The 23,980-nt window shown below is 37.9% G+C and overlaps 1 protein-coding gene and 1 long non-coding RNA gene across 11 annotated transcripts in view; one reads left to right on the forward strand and one right to left on the reverse strand.

Moving 5' to 3' along the window:
- Nucleotides 1-1,870: 1,870 nt before the first annotated feature.
- On the reverse strand, nt 1,871-22,355 carry LOC147755764 (uncharacterized). 6 transcript variants are annotated; one of them, XR_015325643.1, is made up of 5 exons: nt 21,773-22,338; nt 5,554-5,639; nt 4,503-5,391; nt 2,890-3,036; nt 1,871-2,691 (listed from the first exon to the last, which is right to left on the reverse strand). It is a non-coding gene; the product is annotated as an uncharacterized LOC147755764 (long non-coding RNA). The 6 variants fall into 6 exon arrangements; XR_015325641.1 differs by having other exon boundaries at nt 1,871-3,036; nt 21,773-22,335; XR_015325642.1 differs by lacking the exons at nt 1,871-2,691; nt 2,890-3,036 and having other exon boundaries at nt 4,797-4,934; nt 5,279-5,391; nt 21,773-22,317.
- The window catches only part of LOC111249143 (nose resistant to fluoxetine protein 6-like), a 119,219-nt gene continuing 100,548 nt past the window's right edge, over nt 5,310-23,980 (forward strand). For 4 of the 5 annotated variants that reach the window (XM_086986009.1, XM_022802597.2, XM_086986010.1 and 1 more), the window contains exon 1: nt 5,310-5,661. In XM_086986009.1, the coding sequence (XP_086842135.1) occupies nt 5,310-5,661 (352 nt within the window). Of the gene's footprint in view, nt 5,662-20,884; nt 21,044-23,980 lie in introns of those variants that run through there. The other variant, XM_086986011.1, reaches the window with a different exon arrangement.

Raw genomic sequence — 23,980 nt, forward strand, 5'->3', positions numbered from 1 at the left:
GAAATATTTTATTTTTTCATTCAGGATGGGTTTCGATCTCTTGTTCGGCGATGCGGGCATTACTTCAGCGCTAGGACGCATTCCGTTTTCATAACACCCATATAAATATTGATTACATGCATGCACTTCATTCATCGACATCAGCGCCATAGGCATGGCAGTAGCTGTCCACATAGATTGTGTACAACAGTGAAACCACCGAATATCTTTGCAGGACCATAAACGTTTATTTTATGATCTGTCCTACTGCACTGCTAGTCTTTTTATTGTTGCGCTGTTCACCTCGACGAAATGTTCAACGAGTACGGGCCACCATCAAACTTCCAAAGACCGTAATGGCTTTTGGTCAATTACGCTTTTGCTGCAGCCATACCGTATGTATTATATGGCAGGTGTGACTAAATAAAGATGTCCAGTAAATTGTACGAGGTCACGGATTGCGTTTCAATATTTCTGACCTTTTGACGTAATTTGAGAGTTTTCATTCAATCGACTAAATCATATTTTATCTTTCTAAGTGTATCTTTTTTATACATTTTGTCCTGCTCTTTTTCCAGTCTTCCCTAACCTTTCAACCGGTTTTCCACTCTGAGGTCGATATTTAACGATGTTTTTTATGCTATTTTCCATCGTGTTAGGTTTGTCATTCACTGCAAATTGCTTAGACTATTATCCACGCAACGTTTAGACTACTTGAGCGTGTTCCGCTTCATTTACTCCGAGTCCTATTTTCAAGCTCTTCATCAACATACGACTACTTAACGCGACTTTAGCTTCTGTTCCATGACCAAGGTGTCCCGGCAGGTATTTCCGATTAGACGGAAATGTTTAAACGAAATGAACGGGAAGACACAAAGATGAAAAAGCTGAAAGCCGGTAAAACATACACGCAGCGTTTAACTACAGTGTTTTAGGCTTGCTTTTCCATTGGAATCACCAAGCTAGCTACTGATACTCAGGTCTGTAAACTTTTACGCTCGCTACGTTTTTCTACGTTGACCACAAGCAGGACGTAAAAGACAGAATATCTATCTTAAATTGACAATAAGCGGGAAATAACAACGATAATAGCTAGAAGTACAATAGACTTATGCTTGGATAGAATTTTTCATGTGAAATTTACCGTTTCTTGAATCAAAGTTGTCGTCTTGATCGTGCTCACTTTGTATTATCATTATATACACAATAATATATTATTTATATTATGGCATCTTGCAGGTAATGTTATTTTGAGTAAGCGCAGCTTCTCAGGTAGGCGTACTTCTTCCGATCGTTTTTGCACGGATGTCTATGTACAAGTTACAGAATGATGCATTCAAATTGAGAAAGATCTTGGCGGGTTGCTTGTCGTAATATGCGTTCACACGCTACTCGTGGTACCAAACGAAAAACGATCCTCTCTAAAAGAAAACAGTAAACTCGTGATAGCCAACAACAGCACGTTTTTTCAAAACTCAGGCGAATATTAGCTATTATGCAATTTCTCTTTGCTAGAAACAGAGTCAGCGGGACCATCCTTTTTTATTCACAATCGGCGGCCAACGTTATTGCTAGTTTTTATGCGACTATTGAAGAAACGATTTCTATCAGGCAGGTCGGTCGATTATTGGTAGGATAAAGATTTCAAGGGTTCAAAAATTCATTACAATGCCAGTGAATGGTGGTTACATTGAGCCGTCGTGACCGTCAGAAATGACACTTCTAGTATACAGTAAAGAATATTCGTTAAAATTTCTGTTTCTGTTTAGATGAAATATTAAGATCCATTCAGGCGCGCTACCCTATATATATATATATATATATATATATATATATATATATATATATATATACGAATATAGAGCTCAAAATGAACAGATATCAATGATATTAGCGGATATCAAATATTCTATACAAAGCATCGTTCTATGGAACTGGTGGCCGTCTAATGAAAAAATTATGTGTGGCACTTCTGAATGTGGTGCTCTACTACATAATAGGGGAAAAACAAAGATTTCCATATGGAAAAACAATCCTGTTATACCGGAAACGACGGATAAATGGTTAAATGTTTGCATATAAAATAATTTCAAGAAATTTTAGGGTGTATTTAAAAGGTGATCTTAGAATCATAAATGGACTAGGTACTGAGGAGCATAAAGTATTTCTCGCGCCGTTCGAAAAGGGTTTATTCTTGCAAAATCAGAACAGCAGATTATTTATCTCGATAGATCTTCATCTATCATTGATAACAGTTTAATGAAGATCGAGTAGTAAGAACGCGAGAGGCATTAACATTCGTGAAAGAAGGGGTTATTATATACAATAACCTATATAGGAAAGAAACTGGGCTTCTAAGTAACTATTGCAACGAACTGCAGAAATATAAGCACCCTGTGAAAGGTTCCAGTTAGTAGGTCCAGTCATAATCAACTATTTGTTGTATTTGCAGCATATTACCTATCGCGCGTTTGCATCTATAAAATTGCACCATATGAAAACTATCCGATGGGCTAAACATCCACGGAAAAAATGGGCTTTCTGTTTTTATTGTTTTCAATTGGTATATCGAGTTTTACCACGTTATTTGGAAAATAGATTTAGGAAAATCTCTAAACTGATGAGTGACCAGGCGGCTTTTTAAAAAAGATAACTGCATATCCTTTACACACGACAGATTCTGTTCCCGACGTATTAGAATTACATAGATACCTAAAAGAAGAAAATATACAGCCATCTGTAAAACTGCACGTAAGGCTGACCTGCAAGTAAGTTGTTTACTACAGCACCAAGTGCGTGTAACAAGCGCTCTCATAATGCCATTATTTCATATTAGCATTTTTGATCCTTATCACTTAGATATATTAGTTTATGGAACCCTACGACGTTCAATGGTATTGAAGACATTACATGAGCACAGCTATCACGGAAAGCATGTACCGCTTGCACTGTCCATCCATCCATCCATCCATTCATCCATCCATCCATCCATTCATCTGTGCAATATCGTATAACAAAGTCAAAGCTCAAGTCATGACAAGATGCTCCCTATGTAACCTGAAACGGAGTAATTTCTGCCAGGTTATTTTCTATGATTCAAAGACTACAGTATAGTGATCTATGTTTCGTTAACTTGGTTAGCGCCATTTTGTTTTCATACATACGACACATTCAAACAGAGATTTTACTTTTTTCTTGTCATATATGGAGACACGCCGCTAGCAGCACTGGGCAGAAGTGAGTTGCCAAAATTATTCTATTATGGATATGTGGTTAGTTATGATACATTTAATTGTACCGTAATATCCACTATAAAAGTGAAATACCAATTTACTTTTTAGAAAACAATAATTTTATTGTGATGATGGGTTAAAAAAAAAAACTAAATAATAACCCCATGTGGTTTTAAATATAATGCCTGTTTTTACGAATCAAAGTAAACATTTAACTTCGTTACATTTCACAGACAAATATTGGAACGTTGCGAGGTGGCCAACCTCCGCAATACGCATACAAAGTTAGATACATGTTTTCTAATTACTGCGTCAATGAAAATAATAATAATTATTAATTCGATGTCGATGTGCCGACCTCCTGTGTTGTAACCATATAGCCTATTACGATTCCAAGCTGCCGTCTTTGTTATTTAAGTATTTATGAGACATAGTAATTTACGGCATTACTTAGGGTCGAACTGATATTTCACGCTAATGTCATACGAAAACAATATAAAATAACAAAATCAGTCGTCATCATCAGCGCGTTCACATATACCCGCCTATCGTCGTCGCGCTACTAAGAAACAACAACACAGTGTTAAATTGGTTAAGAGACCGCAAAGGAACGACGGGTTATTATTCGTGACCGCCTGAAACTCCTTCAATAAGTATCCAAGAACAGAATGATCTAGTAAAAACTGAAATAAGAACTGCGTACGTATGATAGCTCTGAATGATCGAAATGATCCCGAGTAATCTGCACGGTTTCATTTTGAAACTATCAACGTCAACAAACTATAAGCGTTTCTGAAAACTAGCTTTTAGAAAAACAAACACCCACTGGGCGAATAGACATATTCATGATTATCTATTTTTTTTATTAGCACGATATAATTTCCGGTAATTACCAATACAGCGATTTATACCAAATATTTTTTAAATTAGGTATATTATTGATTTCTTCAAACGAAACCAACATATATGTGTTCGTGGTTTCGAGTAAGGACAGTCTATTCCATACTTCAACATATTTCGACAACCTGGTAAACCGGCGCCGACGTTGATAGACCGCCACATCTGCGAACTTATTCAACTTCATTATTTTCACCTTTGATCCCTAACCTGAATAAAGATGAACATTTTTCTGGTCAATGAAGTCCAGTCGCATATTACCGTATCATGCGGGACCCGCTGTTTTGATAAATGTCGAACGCTCATCTGATATCCGTTGCTTCTTGTCTTACGCTGCTACCCCGCGTCCCATGCTTTCTGCCCCCAAAGCGCCCCACAAGGCTGTTCACTTACATGCAAAGCAGGAGTGCGCGGCGGTTAACAACATCCGCATGTGCTCCGACCGCAGACCGTTCAATTACGCGTGTCCAGTTCCGCGCAGCTCTACTGTCGCTCGGTTCTGTTTGTCTCTTTCGGCGGAACGGCGTGCTGCCGTTGCTTCTCGTGCGAGAATTAAGCATCTTTTCTTAACAGCTATTCCTTCTTCTTGGGCTTCCCTCCCCTCACACGCGGATCCCCCTTGCCCGTAAGGGTGCCCCATCTCCGCGGGAGAAGAGAATGCACTACGTAAGCTACAATTGGAGCCTGATAGAAAATTTTCCTGCACGTCACCATTATATTACTGCTACACATATTCTACTATATGTTTAGCCGTTGTGCGCGCAGTAGTGTTGCGGTAAGCTGCGTTGAATAGCCTGTTGCTACATGGTGATAGTAGAAGCACGCCTGTCAATTACTCGAAGATTTCCGGCGAAGCACATGCGGAATCCAGCACGAGAAAACAAGATCATTGGAGCAGGCGGAACGCAATCGGTCATGTTAATATGAAGGCATAGTGATGTCTATTCATTATAATATGTATACTATTCGCTTTTTGTGACAGTGGTTAATCAGTTACGTAGCTCTAAGATCGGGTACTCGCCGTTTTAACGCCAACTTACTTCAAGTGGATCTACAGCAATTTGAGTGAATACTATTAACTGCACTTGGATTTTGGCGTACACCAGTTGAATACCTCCGATACGACCTAATTAGTCGGTGGAAACAGTCTCTATTTAGCGACACTGTACCTGCGTCGGTCAGATTCCACCCGTTCGCGCAATGAAAGTACGTGATCGAATCATCTGGCTTGTGTTGGTGTCGTTAGGCAGCGCGTGCCTCTGGGGTTTCGAACAGGTTTTAGCTGCGGAAAAGCATACATACGAAAATGATGTCAGCGAAGATGCCCAGGATGAAAATACGGCCATACCCTTAGATGGGAGCCAGCATAGCATTGAGAAAAAGTACTTAGCTCTTGAAGAGGGCTTCAAAAGTGTCGTCAATTCATTGTTGAAGCGAGCCTTACCTCACGTGCTTGAGGCGTCGAATAATGCGGAGCTTTCAGCAGGCTGTATGGGTTCATTCCTTAAGATCATCGCAAAGATGAGGAATCTGGACCGCGAGGTGTTTCGAAGTAAGTGATCACAGGTCACAAATTCATGTATTTAGACAACACTTATTCTATAGACGTATTTATAGAGTGAGATTGGGAGTAAGAATTCTATACAGCTTTTTTAAATATTAACAGAAAATTAAAAATAAATAAAAGCAAGCTCAACTCCGATGTTCAGGTTACATTGGAAAGCTCCTATTTTGAATATTGAATTATCCTGTTTGGCCGTATTAGAGTTATTGCTTGCAAGCGCCTACGCTAGTAAATCAAATAGGCCTATATGTTGCTTGTAGGAATTAAATGGAGATGAAGATTTACTTTATAAGGATGACCGTGCGATAAATAGAACGTTCAGCTATTTTTTTTAGCGAACAGCTAATTTCTATACCAAATTTGTTATAGATATGGAATTTCAAGCAAGCGATTATAGAAATCAAAGCTTAAAACAATACCGGTTTATACAGTGTCACTTAAGGAAGAGAGTCTCTAGCGCTAAATACCGTTGGGCCAAGAAGGTAACACCTTCTAATATCGTTAAGTCGCTCGCAACTTCTACAAAATGAGCTATGAAGAAATATATACGACTTCTATATTATATTTATTTGGGTAAGCACCTTTAGTGGACAATACATGAGCGCGAATAGCTTTTTGTTTCACAAATAGCCTGGCTTTATTAGGAACTATTAATTTCAAAAAAAAGCAAGACCTTAACGTCAATACATTTGCTATTGCCAGTAACAAAAAAAGGATAATTATGCAGTCTATAAGAAGTTAAATGATATCATTTCGTGACCGCAGGTCATAACGCATGCACTACCTGCAGCAGGGCCTTTCTGAGGACTGACTGGCGTCAGCACACTGAAATAGTTGACGTTTTGTTATGGGTCTCTCTAGTGATAAATGTTTGTCGTGCATTCTTGTCTGTTTCCTAAGGACACTTTATACATTTAATTTTCTTCACTGTAGCCTTTATTTCCAGTTGAGCAGAATAACGCAGTTCTAGTGGACCTGTTCCACGGTTGTCCTTTGCTACTTTAGAAGACCTACTAGCAAATGAACTATGTTGTTTCATGACTGACCGTTTGCCCACATATGATGTAGCCTAATACGGTCGAAATTACGTAGAATACGTTTGGTCGGTCTATATTTTTCGACCATATGCTTCTTTTAGAGTCCGTTTCTGTTTGATTGCACTGGACATCAGCTTGTTGGGTCCTGCAGTAATCATTATTGTAACTGAGCTGGCCTTCCGACTCAAATATTACAAACTGAGCAAATATCTCTAAACTGGGGTTTTTAGTAGTGATAAGCGTGTATACGAAAGACCGTTTTTTCTCGGTTCGACTAATCAGAAACTTAACATAACTTAACGTACAGATTGACTAAACTAAAAATAAACTTAGATTGATAGTATCTAATTCTACTCCCTACCATTGAACAACGCAGCTCGCGCAGTTTTAATTTAAGGCTCGCTCTTACGTGACTTCTATGAAATCGAGGATATTTTATATTCCGAATTTCGCCCTTCAAAGCAACTACGCTGAGGGAATAAGTAGCTGTATTCGTAATAGCTCTACTGTACGGTAGGTTCAGACCTGCGATACTCCCCGAAGTCGCTGTCGTGTGAAGCTGCATAACAACAAGATTTCCTCTGGTCTAAAATCCGGCGAGACAGACAAGTAGGCGGATTGTCCATCATATCATAGACTGATCAAATTCGATCTACAAGATAAACTAAATCAGCTGAATCTCAAAATGTTTTCATTTTCGCTCGGACAAATGTCTGGCTAGCTTTTAATGTTAATCGACTGGTAAACAACGGGAACTCGTCAACACGCGCGTCGGACCTGGTCAAATTTTGGATAATTCTCGTTCTAGCTCGTTCGATAGTTCCCATCAGGTGCCCTTTGAAATAGCAACATCGCTGCTCTGCGGATACTTTAAAAGAACATCAAGCACCTTATCTCTTTGCACTCATTTCATAGCGAAAATTACAACTGAACCCGTAATTCGCTGTGTCAATGAAGATCTGACTTAAGATGATCTACCGTTATCTTCTCTGACCAGAACATTCGTTTTCCACAATGAATCGTTGTCAACGTCTCTTTGGATTAACTAGTCATTTGAACGAATTCTTTGCGTTACTTTATCGAACACACCAGAAAGTGAATATCGTATTTTATCTAAAGCATTTTTAGTCACGTGTCACACATAAACAAACCTAATAAATCTTGTTTCTAGGCAATCTGCTATCTCGAACTACGTTACGTCTATAGTTTCTTCATTTGAATCGTATCGCATTGTTGAGACGAATGGCACGATATACGAGTTTATCATAGATCTTGTCCATCGTTCCCTTCACCATTTTCTCTTCCTGAAATCTCGATGTCAGGACCGTCATTAGAGCATATATTGTTGTGATTGGTTACCTAAGCTGCTGTTTCGCTAATATCTGATTTATGATAAGCCAGCTGATAGGTATTGTCAGATACATTTTCCTTATCGAAATCAATCTCTATTACGCAACGTTGCGGGACACGCTATTGCATTCTTCGAAGCAGCTGGGTCGTTTGGTCGATGGTCAAGCTGAGTGCTTTCTCTTATTCAATTTACGAAATGTCTTACATGAATCGTCGTAGTTAGTATATCGGCCACGATTTGTCGATATCGTATAATTCAAGCTATTGTTTCACTTATAAATCCTCAATATGTAAGTACTTTGATCGAATAACCGTTCAAGTTCATGGCCGCAAATATGTAGTGAAAATTGTAGCTAATTAACTAACTAAGTAACTGTAAAAACTATAACTTCTGGATTGTAACCGTGCTATAACTCGCACAATCACGCAACGTTTAAATTGGGCGGGAAAATATAAAGTAGGTGCTACAGAGATGAATAGCTAAGTAGATTCAATGGACAACAACAGCAATGCTTTCGTGCCCCATCAACAATGACTAACTATAAATATTGTCTTAGTCTTTCACGTTAACCTGGCCATCTATGCGTATATCTGGGTGTGTTTCACGCATCTCCCTGCTTGTTCACCAGCTCCTCGGGGCGGTCATGCGTTCAAAAACCAAGGCACATACATTTTCAGGCGATAGTTCAGCTGCAATATTGAATCCATTATCCGACTATATGTAACTAACAAAGAATAGCAAACGTATTCTAGAAAAAATATAACAATGTCGTAGCATACAGAATGCCTAAAAAACATGTTCTCGACGTTTCGTACAGCGCTACCGCCATTTGTGTATCGGAGGGTATTTAGAGGATCGGGTGAAAAAGGGTAAAGCACGAGTCCCACTAATAACGTTTTAATTTAGTTCTCTGTGTATCAAATGCATACTGTTATATTTTTAGGCGCAACTAGCATCGACGAAAGATGAGGGTTATGTCGCTTATTTTCTAGGTAAATTTATTCAAATTTTAATATTAGGTATTGATGTACGGGTACCAGCCACTTACATATGTGTAGAATGGCAACTTTGAAGCAATAATAATACCCTACTGCATCTTCTAGTCTAGCTAAACAATAAGTTAGATAATTTTATGATCTTAACGGATCATAAAATTATCTAACTTATTCAAAACAATTGGCGCTAATTGTTATCCTTGTTGATATGATGGATTGTTTTTGCGTTGGATAACAGGGTGCTCGTTGTTCAGTTACGTACTTACTCCAGTTACTTAATCCAGTTACGTAACGTAACGTGAACAATGGGTTGGTTTAAGGTTTACGAGCAAGCTAGCAAGCGGAGACTACTATTAATAATGTCGATAACATCTTGTATTAGTTTCCGGTAATCGTCTTTGCCAACGCTGAAATTTAGCCAGCGTGGCAATATGCTTACGAGTCAGTGGCTATAGACCCATCTAGACTTTATAGATCACGTCACTATGAAATTAACTTGGTTGACTTTTTTATGACATGATAACTGATCGTGACGAATACTGTGCATTACCATTTAACCATGTGAATGTGGTCCTATAATACGAAAACTATGATCATTCGAAAATAATTACAATGTTTGTAATTTGTTTTTGTCACCTTTATAATCAAACAAAGCCGTTTCTAAGCTTTCCCAAAATGCGAGAATGAATTTTTATCGTATGTTATTTATCTAGGGTGAACTGGGGCTCATTTAATGCTTCACACCCTCAGCTAAAGTTCAATGCGGGCCCGCTTGTCAAAACTAAGTGAAAATATCTCCAATGAAATATGTCAGCCGCATTAGAGATCCTTGGCTTTATAGTGTACCCACTGACTTCATTCTATTTGTGATCTGAACAGTCTGAGACTCGTAAATTGTTTAATTTAGTTTCTTTACGGAACAGATGATATATTCGTCGTATAAGCCTCGAACAAAATTAATTTGATGTCTTGCTATCTTAAATAGGTTGACTTACAGATGTATGTACGGGCACTCCAAGGACATGCCTGTCTGTGTCTTCTACCGAGTGTCCCAGAAATGAGTTGATAAACAATAAGTTAAAGCGTCCAAATTGTAAAATGAGTTAAAATAACATGTCTAGAGCCGATGGGAGCTATAATAAATAACGTTTTGAAATAAAAGCATGAATCAATTGAAGCTAAAGTTGCTCTGCACTGGCATTTTTGAAGGAACTTCTTTCTCGTGACGTAGAATTAGGGGGAAGATGGCCAACGTTAAATTTTTCAAAAACAGACAATTAAATACGGACAGCATTGACCAAAGGTTTTAGTTATTTTTCCTTTAGACATTTTAAGTGAACTAGCCTCATAGATCATCCTTATTATGCGCATTATTTAAAAAGTCATCTAACGTTTGATATCCTAGGCCACCAAACTCTTCACAATTCGTAATTTTGCTGTTTTTTTTGCGTTTCAAAGAGCTATAATATATATATATATATATATATATATATATATATATATATATATATATATAGGACATTCAGGAAGAGATTTTCGCTTCATAAGTTTTTGATCGTAGAGGTCTCTTAATCGCCCTAGGCACTTTTTGGATCTATCATGGACATTTTATTCATCTACGTATACGTATCCTTGAGCAGTTATTCTCAAGTGAGGAATCTTGCCTACTTTCAGCTCTCTAGACGGCCACTGAAGCAATTATTGAGATAGGAAACACTGACTGATCGAGTATCATACTGCAACAGAACGGCTGGCTCTGACACTATTCATTAGTTATTATCAAAGTAAAGATATTTAACATTGTCTGCTAGACAAACGCGATTGAAAACATTGCGAAGAAACTCAATAATGAGGAACTATCTGTTAGAACACCTTGTCCTCTTCTAAAATCAAAAGCAATCATTCGACAACAAATTCAGTTCACTTTGCCAACCTCTTGTTGAGTAGCTTCGTCGTTATATTGAAGCATCTTACTCTCATTCAACTACACAACAACCTTTCCGACTCATGACGATCTCTTGAAGCCTATTCTCCATCCGTCCAATTGCGATAAATTTGTCACAAATGGAATCAGCGACCAGCTAGCTATACGTTAGCAGTTTCACTGCAATGAGAAATAGGCAAAACAGGATATCAAATGTTCCTATGGATATAGAAATGATTAGGAGATGTGCCGCATAACTGAACAATGGTAGCTTGCTTTAAATCTGCTGGACCCCAATATAACTTTTGATGCCTTCACTTTTTTATTAGCTTTTTCTATCTGACCTTTCATATCGTAAAGCGATCTGAAGTTCTGCTCGAATTGTTGCGGCAGTTGTAAAGCCGATTATAAAGGAGCAGCAGGTTATTTGTTCTGCACATGTATTAAGTTTAGTATATGATTTTCAATAGTTCTCCTAGTTTCATCTCTGAGCTTTGCCATCTATTTGTACATTATCAGCTATATTTAGAACTAGCAATTACTTTACCTGTTGTTACAGTAGCTGCTAGTTCTAAAAAAAAAAAAAATTAGTAAATATAGTTCCTTCAACAAAAATTGAAAGAGATAATCCTAACTTCTTGTCGATCTACCTCTAGCACCTCCTTTGTCACTGAAAGATATAAACGCATTTAACTTCAACTTTATTTCGAATGTATCTGTTGTTCTCTCCTTAGCTAAGTTTGATTTTTGCGAACGCTGTTACACTTAAGCAGCCCTTCGGACCGCGTCCGACGGTATCAATACGTGCTTTGCCGCTAGCGACCACTCAGCGGCGATCACGGTGTTTTTCGATGTAAGGAAAGCAATCGGCTGTCTGGACCGTGACGTCCCCGTACTATTATTATTCCATTTTGTTTTCTAACCGTTCTGATGATACCTGTTTCTAGTGTACCGGTTAGTTAGCTGCGGGGTTTGTCGAGGTCAACATCTCAGGCACTGTATGTTGCCCTCCAAATGAGCTGGACAAATCACCGCTCTAAGCTTAATTGTTTTAGGATTTCTGGCAGAGCTTTTGTTGACGGCAACATAATGCTGATTCGAAGTTGAAAACAGTCGATCCTAGCACTGTCTAACCATCGCCTTGCTGCTCGATGACTAGCTCTCCCTAAGGCTCGGTCGATATTACCGCAGCAATAGCAGTTCTCTTCAATTACTACCAGTCATCTATCACTGTTTATCACAACATGTCTTGCCTCAGGTAACCGCTCAGTATAGTTCAACGAGTCTATTGTTTTACCTGGACCTGTTGACTACTCGCCCTGTTTCCAAATGTCTGCGTCTAACGTTTACCCTCTCTCAATTCAAATCTCTTCATTTTGATGTAGATAAAAATTCTGATACATATCTATAAATCCTTTTTAGCCTCTTTGATTTTTTAATAGGTGATAGTTTTGGAAGGCTGGTTATAGCTTTAAAATCAAGTAACAATCCACACCTTACGAAATTCTACCCTTGGTTACCGTTCTCTTTATGCTGTTTCTAGTATCCCCCCTAGATCCGTAAACCCATTAATCAAATTATTAACTGCTTAATCCAATCATTACAAACCTCTCTTGCACCAGTTCGTAGGTGTCTAACTGTATTGCGCCTTCAACATCGTCCCGACACATCATCTCCAATATGCTCAGCCAAAGCCCAGATGATTAATTTTCTATGAACTGGAACTTTCTCTTTGACTGTCGCAAAAGAACCTCGTCGTTTCGACTATTAAAGAGCTCTATCAAGTTAGACTATTTTAGGTATATATATATATATATATATATATATATATATATATATATGGTTTCTTAAGATAGATTTCGACTTGGATTTACGACGAAACGTTCTATGGCTATACAAAAAAAAGCTATTTATTTCGTAGAAATAGAAACATATACTTCCTATATATTCATAGAAAAAGAACATTTACTACATTCTTTTGTTTTGTATTTTTATTTGCGTTAGCAAATTCAACTAATTAAAATATTTTTTTAAATACTTTATATATTTCATATAACACAATGCTTATTCCAGTCATCAGTCAGTTAAAAACTAGGGGCAATTTCGTAACTGATTTCTCTTTTATCATATCATACTCAACCTGGGAAGCTTATTATGAATTTTTTTTTTTTTTTTTTTAATTAAGTGCTTTGTGCTATGTAGTTCGCTCTTGGGCTAGCTTCGAACAAGCTTTCTCTTTTTCAATATTGTCGCCGGTACGATTCGTCTTCAAGGCATTGCAGACTTGCCTATCAATACTACCATTATGGAGAGCACCAGCACACAAGTGATTAACATAAGAATGAATCACTTTGTACCTATTTCCACAAAACTATGTCGATATGGTTCCATTCTGGTTGTTGCATGATGCTGTCGTCCAATCAATAATTTTGAACGAGTAACATGATTCTCCTTGGGAGTTTTATATTATTGTTTGTTATATGTTTATTTGAATAGATAAATATATGTGTCGAAAGAAGCACGCCTATCTATGTATTCCACTCATAGAGACGCGTACTTGTCAACAAGTAAGTTTCAAATGGTGCCTTGCTTATATATGGACTTGTCTATTTAGTGTCTATCGTACATTATATTTTTACATAGCAACGATCCGGAACTACTAGTCACATAAGACAGATCTCCTATAGGACCGTTTTGTTTCCTTTTTATCTTCAGTAACTATAATTGCTTCCCGGAGTATAAGCATTTATTTACCATAGGTATTTATTTTACCCAATTTAAACCTGTGCTGTCGGGTAGATAAGAGTATTACTATCGGATCTAAGGTAACATATAAGTAATACAATAACATAGTAAGACAGCCAATGTTTTTTTCTCCAAAAATCTCTATCATTATTATTGTTATTACTCACGGCAGGTCGCTACTCCAGTCGCTCATTTATACGCGTGAATCCACGACTATGCACGCATGCTGACTCCTTGAGTTGGTATTACATTGTTTTAATATATATATATATATTACGTTGTTCGGTTACTAACATAAACCGACTTACTCGTACATAAAGTTGCCGTGCGTGACCTGCTTAAATCATTCCATCATTCTTTCGGTGAATTCACGAGTGTAGTAATCGATTATAGCCCCATCCCCTTTATAAAAATATCGGTGACTATCAATCAACCATTACCAAAAGCAACGGCTGTATATCCATCTGTATATGCATCCGTGTATAGCTTTACGATGACGATGAACTTAGATCAAATTTCGGGTCGAGGGGTGGATAATTCATTCGTAAATAGACATTTTCATGTGTCCCTTCCCCCACAGTAAATTATTTGCAGAAGTACCATTTTTGTTTTTATTTTAGCTAAGTTATTCATCTTTTTCCTTTGTTCTTTCTTAATGATTGCGGTAGTCTTCTATGAGCAAATACGTATCGCATCAGGTCAGGTATAATCCGTTACATGACAAACGGATATGATACTCGCAAAAAATAGAAACTCAAAATGAACATTTTTTTCGTACTCGATATATCTAAAATTGAAAGGTGCTACAACTGTTTTGCATTAGTGTAATTGGTCGATTGAGTTCGACTTAAGTTTGCTATCCTCTAAGTCTATAGAAGAATACGCTTCAAATCATCTTTATGTATGCACAACTTTGTCATTTGGATTTGCATTTACCGAAATACTATGCTTAGCATGATAAAGAGCAAACCGATGGTAACTTCTCCCATCAATACCTAGGGCACAGCTAATAAATCATCGGCGGAGATTTTCTCCGTATGTAAAAACGAACCGTTCATATAAATACATTGACGCCAAAACACACAAGTCAGTACTCGTTATGGAAAAACAACAACAGCCATATGATACGAATGCAGTACGGCAATCCAATCATTTGCGAAACCTTGTAAGTATATATCGTAGTTAGCAGTTTTTGTTTATTGCAAGAAGTTGAGGTGCATAATGTGAGCGTAAGAAGAAGTGCCTGCTGGAACAAGCTAACTCAAAATAGTAGCCTGTGTCTTATCGAATGTTCGGCCTTGAATATAGTTTCTGCGTTAGGGGAGGCGATCGAGAGAAAAGCCCTTGATAATATTAAAATCTTTAACCATGTGACAATGCATGCCTGATTCTCTTTTTTTTGTTTGTTTTTTTTTTTTATTAGTGCGAACAAGAACTTGGTAATAGAAGACGCGCGTTTACAACTCTGAAATAGGTGACCGTAACATTATAAGAGACTGACTCATTTGTACGCCATTATTGCTAACAGATATAGGGCTACGCTTGCTGTTATGCAACTAGCGGGATGTCAACAAAGCGGACGATTTCGTCTGCTCCAAATAGCTGTCTTGTTAAAGCCACGTGGTATTAAGAAACAGATTCCAGGCAAGTCTGAAAGGCCGCACCGATACAAGGCTATGCTTATAAAGCAATCGGAAGAGTGATTACTAATTAATTCAAGCCCTAAAAAAAGGTCAAAGATGAAACACCGAAACAAGTCCCTGCGATTTGTTCACGGGTGACGGGCGGATGTGTACAACCATAAAAATGCGTAATTTATGCACGTATTTTACTTATGGATAGAAGCGACGACCAGCGGCAGTTTTGGCTTACGAACATTGTCATCTTTATAATGGATACATGTCTGCATTTTTTTGTATCTATAATAATCGTTAGAGACGTATGGGTTTCGAGAATATCCAAATGCGGTACGTAGTGAAAACGATAAGTATTATGTGAAAAACGGTCTATAGAATTATGCATCTGCAGTGATACGACCGATAGGTGGTTAGTAAGAATTTTTAATAATTTCTCAATCGCCAGCGATATGATACTTCGCAACATCCAATAAACAAATCGAGACTCCTTTATATAATACATAGAATACTAAATTATTTCGTTTACCGAACGTTTATCAGTATATCTATATCAGATTTATAGCAGAGCATTATCAAAGATGATAGAAACAAAAATAATTAACGCAATAGATATCACAAGAAAAGATAAGTTATTTCAAAAACAGCATCAACTGTTGCCAGTTGCTCCCAGCATTGAACAAACGCGTAAGTTACTAAACACGCTAACGAATGAATGCATAGACACATACACACATTTACACACCTATAGACACAGTGCTATGATGTTAACAACCACGAATAATAGAATGTGTAGAAATTTTCATTCCAACATTCTTATACAACTTTTCCTCGTGTGAATATTTTTGCCATCGCCACCTTTTTTATAGACATTTGCGTGTGAGACAATGCAGACTGCTCCAAAAGTTTCACTATTCAACAAAGAGACAAAGTGCCGTGACAATATATAAACACCCTTTACCCTGGCCATTAGCCCACTGATGTGATAAGATGGTCAAGGTCTTGTAACCGACAGAAAAAAATCGGGAAATCACTTTAGATTAACTATAAGCTGTTCGGACCTGTGTCACAAATTGTGCCTTTAAGGGTCTAGATAGTGTACGTCATCTGCTGCAATCTCGACCCTAGTTTCTCTGCTACCGCTGAAAGATATTGCATATGTCTATTCAATGGGTGCCGTTAGCGATAACCTAATAACATAGGGACTGCTTTCTCCACATATCTTTCAGAAGTCTTTACTTCTAGGCTAGGCACAAAGCATCATTCTACCCCATGGTTTTGCACTGCGACAAAGGACGAATAAAAGAGCTACAATGGGATTTTGATGATTTTTTAATGTTTAATGGACTACGAGAAATTATGACATTATACAGAATAATCATGTTGATAGAGGCTATTCAACATACACAACATCTATCTCCCTATGTTTTTCAATGGAGACCTGAGTAAAACGCCTCTGTGGTTTTATAGATCTTTATCCTTAAGCCATTTTAGATAGAACCCAGCGACCTAGGTATCTAAACAGTAAATTTAACCTCACAATAGGGCATTGACTCTTAGCTAAAGATAGCGGAATTTGTTCCATTAGATAATTAAGTATAAATTTCCACATAGTTTTGTGAATTGTCAACGCGGAAGTGAATGATTGGCTATTAGTATTGGAGAAGCTGAACTCTACTCAACTGTCAATGTTTTCAGTGTCTGTGTGAATCCGGCAACCTTGCCAAAGATAGACGTAATTTGATTTAGTCCTCTTGATGTTGCACTACGGATGTGATTTTCACAACAAACTATAGAAAAATGTGCGTTTTCGATTAACAAAAAAATCAAATTATTATTATATCAACTAGTATAGATAAGTTCTACGTGCACAGCTTTAAAAGCCCTATTTTTTCAGAATTAATTCTAATAAATGGCCGCGAAAGGACAAAGCCATTTTGTACTGGGATAAACGACTCTTCAGTTGCAATGATCTTTATAGAACGCGCCCTTAGTAATAAGCACAAAGTCTATTTTTCTTCTGTTTTTTTGCGACACGTGACGCCTGCTTTTTTGTCGTTGCCGGACAAGACCAACAATGTCAAATGAAGGAATGAACCCTTCCCTAGTGTCCTTAATCAGGAATGTCGGTGTCGCGCGTTAACTTGGCACTCCTTTGTGCATATTTTTACTCTGCGTAGTATTTTACGCTCTATGACCTGGCCTTGTGAAAGCTCGATGCGGTGATTACCGCGTGCAGTAAGCTAATGAGTTCATATAGATAATCAATTTTGCTGAGACCACCGGCAGATATAGTAGTAATCGTTGGCTCCTTAATTCTTTGTAAGTATCGGGTAGTTATGTATGTATAGAGTATTTCAATGAATCCCTCATTGCTTCATCGAACAGCATACTAGTATAATTCCGTATCAGACATATTTGGAAATTATATATACATCTTGTAACGGTTACCAGGGCCTCATTTTTATTTCTTTTTTTTTAAAGTAAAAACATTTTCGCTCCTAAATCTATAATAAAATTCATCAGTATTGTGACACGTACACCAAAAGCTAACAACGCTGACCAACCGCCAATTCGAAAGTACATACATATCTCCTATATATATATATATATATATATATATTTACACCATGCAGGAGACAATGAACCTATTACTTTTCCAACAAATGCAAAATCATGAGTGACTTTTACAGAATCAGTTGAGATCTATCTGAGAGACAGGAAAAATCATGATAAATGCAAAGTTGTTCACTCTAATAAACCCGGGTGGATTTAGCACGGTGTTATGCCATATATATAAAGTCAGCCTTCCATTTTTGTGTTAAGGTCGCCTTTAATTACTATTGTAAATACAGCAGATGATGGTGATCTCGCTAAAAGATTAGAAGCGTATTGTCTCCTAACATAAAGCGTTTAAATTAAGGACACATACTTTCCAATTTATTTTTACCAGTTTATCATATGTATATATGTTGCATCGAACGAATGAGACACGAATTTTCACGAACGAAGCAGACGTTTTCGTGATGTGGGAAAAAGAAAAGACCTTAGCTGTCTTGTTTACGTTCGCGTGACCACAAGATGTAGCTGAGCGGAAATCCTTCGATAGAAAAAAAAAGCAGATGACAACGGACAAATATAGGCTAAGAGTCTAGAAGCAGGGGCAAACGCAAAAAGGAATATTCATTCATCGCAGATGTTAGCAGAGATTAGCATTGCGTATAACTGCTTTTGTGACCACTTGCCTATTACTAATCACTCTTCGCGCATTCTGAATAATTTTATGCGCAAGATAACGTGAGTAATAATTTTGCTGTGTCTAGTTTCATTGTACCCGGGCTTCGATAGAGCACCTATTGAACACCTACACAATACCGAAAAACTGCCAGTACGAGAGCTTAAATATACTCTGTGTCACGCAACGTTAAATAGAGGTGTCGATGCATTATTTGACATGCGTAGATGCTGATGAGGCTTGGTAGGCATATAGAAATTTGTAGATAAGTGGAGCTGAAAACAATCTTAGGGGCCAGTGATCGACTTGGCGCTTATGTCCGACGCGGGGACATGATGCTTAATAACTGTAGTTCTTAGCTTCTATTTTTAAACGGACCAGCTGGCAAAAAGAAGGACACTTAAAACTTCTTTTCCCTTGAGTTGTCAACGTATACTTTTCACAACCGTAAATGTCAAATGCCCGCCTACACCACTACAGTTTAATTGTGAACAAATAGCGCCACATACCATCATCACTGCAATAATGATAAAGGACATTAATGACTATGTTACCTTTTGTGTGTGGGTAGCGGAAAAAAAAAACCAAAGAGGAAGATTGGCGTACATTTAAAAAAACTTTTTGATTGATTGCTTAGATCAGATGGCTGTGGATATTAAATTAGCCATAAGCCGGCCAGCTAAAGTTCACATCAGTAAAACGAACACAAAGGAAAGCCTTGAGATAAACGATCTTTCCAAGATGCTGTTGTGTAGTTACCGAAATAGTATGTAAATAGCCAACTTGGACATTAGGAGATCATTAGATTGCCGTGACAGCGAACCAACAAGATACACGGGTGCTTAACTTAAACATTCGCTAAATCGCCAATGCCTGATTACAGTCTCTTACAAACCCCTATTATCTATGTATTTATCTAAATGAAAGAAAGTAAAAAGCAGTAAAAAGAGACATATAGTTCAGTGCTTGTGCGTACCGCAAATCAAGCTGAGATAACAGAGATTAATCAGCGCTTACAATCGTCTTACCATTTACAGCTGCTGGTTTCCATCCATACTCTTTATAGCTAACCGCAATGTAGTCTATGAGATAGACGAATCGGTCAACAAAGAAAGGCAACACCGGCTACGCTGTTGAAATGACATGAGTTGCGACTCCGCTATATTACTATTAATACAATAGACTGCAGTTTGAGTATATTGGAGTCCTTATGGAGTAAATGTACTCCTGCAGGTGGCAGCTATTAATACACAGTAGTAGATTAGCGGAAGATTAGGCGGTCTCAACGGCATCTGCAGCATGGCCAGCAAATCGAAGGAAACCCCAGGGCAAACAATTGACGGCTAGCGGTAAATGGCGAATTAAACAAAAGCATTGGGGAATAGAGACCACTGGGTAGAACAGATGGCACCGAAACAACCGGGAACTAGAAAAATAATGCTAAAGCTGTTTTAAGTTGTAAGAAAGTTCGCATCATCGTCGCCGATCCGGTCATTCCAATAATTTCTGTTGGCCTCGGGCTAGAAGATTTGTACTGCTTGAAAGCTGCTAAGTTATGATAAGGTGATAGCGGTTGAGGTGAGACTGCTATTGACGATTATTGTGTGAAGATGTTTAGATATGTATGGTCGCGTTCGGCAGACTGTAAATAACAATGACACGCCAAAACGTCGACAATGACCCATTTCAAGTTAATTCGTAAAAAAAAGACGAAAAAGTCGATAAAACGGAGAGAAAAAAAATCTATAAAATTGACGTTGTTTATCGAACACATAGATATTCCACCGAATAACGTTTACATATAGAAGCTTTGATGAGAACCAAATGTGATGGATGATGGAAGAGCACTAGAGACTCTGTTTCACATGGACGTTGTTTAAGTGCTGCTATTTTAGTGTTAACATATGCAGAAAAAAGGATATATTATATCTATGTACTAGAAGCGATAACGAGGAAGACCTCGAAAAGATAAAAGTAAATGACTTTTAGATACGATTTAATCTAAATGAATATTTCCAGTTTTATGTCCGACATTTGCATTAAGCGTTGCTTCAGCGTGAGATTAATGTTCTACCCGGTTTACAACGTAAACCATACAGCTGACCGCTGCATCATTATAAAGACATGTTCGACTGACCTTAACAGGCGGCTGCAGTTTCTAGGTTACCTAGGGATTCCTAAAAGGTTTGTTGCGTTAAACCAAACCAGCAAATTTTACCTAGAACATTTTCTATGGCGCAGACCTTAACAGCGGTGACCGCTAGAAAACAACAAAGGCTACAAGAAAAATGTCAGGATCCTTTTAAAATATATGTGTTAAGGCCGAGCAGTGGCGTTTTAGGACCGATAGCGGTGAATTAAAATAGGCCACGATGAAACACGATAGCTTTCATGGTGCCGTAAGCTATTTGCACAATCACGACTATGGCAAGTGTAAATAGAAGATCCGGTACGTTTTAGATATTTTTGTTTGTTACATATGGGGTCACAAGAACCGTGTTAAAAGCGTCACGTCTTTACAAGCCTTTTTGAACTTTTATTACTATTACTTAAATTGATGTTTTTACGTTAATGAGCCTTATTATTTAAAATATGCATAGTTCCTTCAAAGTCATCTGTGCCGTCGCAGATGACGAGATATTACCAAGAGTGTTGACCGTTCTATGTTTCGCCACAAACCTAAATTGAAATCAACCATTTTCTAATTATGGTTATAAAATCACTTCGCTATCGTATTCCCCGTTTTACCGACCACTTGTCCGATGTTGAAATATCGGACGCTGGCTGATCAAGCAGTCCGATCGAACATTTATTTCGTTGAGCAGCACATCTGTGTATCTTATGCTTATCAAGATGCCGATCTATCTCAGCCACTCCAATGCTATTAAACTTATTTGAAATGTCAGCTTTTGGTCGCCGAAACCAAATGACCTTTTAGCGTTGTTAATCCATTATTACTATTAATGAGACGTCCCTGCTATATTCTTTTTCTTCACCCACAACCAAACTTCGCAGTGCGAGTCGCGCGTAGTTTTCGGGATTTTTCCACATATTTCTTGTAATAAATCAGACGTACACGTAAATTTAAAGCACGTATCCCATAAGCCAACGCATACAAAGCAAGAAAACGATCGCATCATATAAAGGGGAAAACTGTTTTATCGACGTAATATTTTACCTCGAAATGCATATATCCGGCTACTCGATGCACGACACACTGAGGTATAGCTGAATTTTTTGTTTGTCCTTTCGATCCGTGTCCTATCTACGTACATACGGTGGCTTCTATCGAAGCGGATCCAGCCAGCAAGAATTTGTTCGTCGTTGATGCATTCCATTGATGACTAGAAACAGTCTAGCTTAAGTATCTTCATTTTTCATTCTATACACACGCATTGCACGCTGAAAAAGCCATGTACGCCTGTAAAACTGACAGCGATCCGTAGGGTCGTCAAGCCGTGGTAGAGTGACAAGGAGCAAAGTTTCCCCATTGCTGATACGCTCCCTGTGATGAAAAGCGCAAAAAAATAAAGAAATTCATTTAAAATCACTTACAGACGGTCAATCGTGAGCAATAAGTAATTGCTTACGTAATGGATCCGCACAAACAATAGCCTCGGTCACATCGAACTACGTCGAGGTGTCTTCTGCGCAGTGGACATAACAAGCTGTGCGTCGTGTGCACACCTAGAACACTATGATAAAGCCGCGTAATCGTATCCACGCTGATGATTTATAACGGTCACAGAAATAGTTACAAAGTTATAAACGGTACCTATTGTTTACGAGAAGACCCATTAGAATTTTGGATATATCCGAAAGCTACGGCTCGCTGAGGGCAGTTGTGGCACACGTATAATACAAGCACGATTATTATTATTAATTCCATAATTAGTGCTAACGGTGTACGTAGTTTTTTTGTCGTTGCCCTAGCGCGAAATGTGCCTAACGCGCTTGGTATACAGCGGCATTTCGTTCGTACCAATAGACTCATAATTAACAAATAATCACAAATTTGTATGAATCGGTAGTAACTTCGTATGACTATGATTAAAAGCCCTAAGTATCACACAGATGAACTGAATATTCTTAAAAATACCGTGTCTTGTTTTTAGCTAAATAATCCCAGTATATCCAAATCACACTGGAATGAATTCAACTAACTTGAAAAATTGTAACAACTTTAGCGCTGGCATTAATTCTATAGGAGCTACGCCTAGAACGGTAGGCGAAGCCTTTGGGTTAACATTGTCGCTATGATATTCGACCGTGCCGCTAGTAAAATAGACAACGTCTCCTGTTTTTAGACCTAATTAAATGGTAAGCATTTGGTCGTATCAGCTGTGACGCGGCGAAAGCTGTAACTTTGACAAACAAACGAAGCTCTAATTTTCACATATTATGGCTATTGCCAGTTGCCTCTTGGATTTCAATACCTTGGCCCTTTTCGTTTGTATGCCGCTGCATAGTGTGATAGGTCCATAAGGATCCGCCATTCACAGCAGATTCGCGTTATTTTTTTCTATTACTTATATGTTGTGGCTGAACATTGGGATAGCTCTGCACAGCCACCCTGATGATTTTGTTTGACTGGATTATTTGACAATTAGAATCATATATAAGGCAAATGATTTGGAAGCAGACTAATAACTGTTGTAACAAATACTAATAAAAACTAAGAACTTCAAAATTATAGTAGCAACTACATAATGCATGCCATTAGCTAAAATTACCCCACTAACCCCAACTACCATTTCTATTATGCTATTAATAGGGTGGTTATAGTTTTTGTTTTATTACTTTATTGTAAACGATTTAACTTTATATGTGGGAATTAGGCATGAAGCGTCATCGAATGCTCAAACGTACCGTACAATTTTCCTGTAAAAGTTGATTCATTATACTTTTACTATATTGACGTCCCTTTAAAATTCTTATCTAATGAATTGTGCACATAAAGTAGTTACATTACGGTGACGTGCAGTGGACGACCACTATGACAGATTACAGGACCTTATCTTTCCCATCGACCTGCTCTAACGGTTCTCACAACGACAAGCACGCGCGTGTGTTACGTCGTCAAACAGTAGATAAAGCGCATCGTTCTTTTTCGTAGATTAGGATATCTCATACTTTTCAGTACGTGCCACTCTGCACGTAAAGCCAAAATGAAAGTTTTGGCGCAGAAAGACTAATGGATTGCCACATAGCCCTAAGATTAGCAATCGATGTGAGTGTAGCTACGAAAACGTAGCAGTCGATGAATTGCATCATATATACATGTGTTGTTCCATTTCTTATTTACTGCGTATTATTAAATATTTTTTCAACCTCTAATTAAACAATACCGACGTTACGATTACTCGTACGAACAGGCGATACGATT

This window comes from Varroa destructor, unplaced genomic scaffold (assembly GCF_002443255.2).
Source record: "Varroa destructor unplaced genomic scaffold, Vdes_3.0 BEIS01000004.1, whole genome shotgun sequence".
Lineage (NCBI taxonomy): Eukaryota > Metazoa > Arthropoda > Arachnida > Mesostigmata > Varroidae > Varroa > Varroa destructor.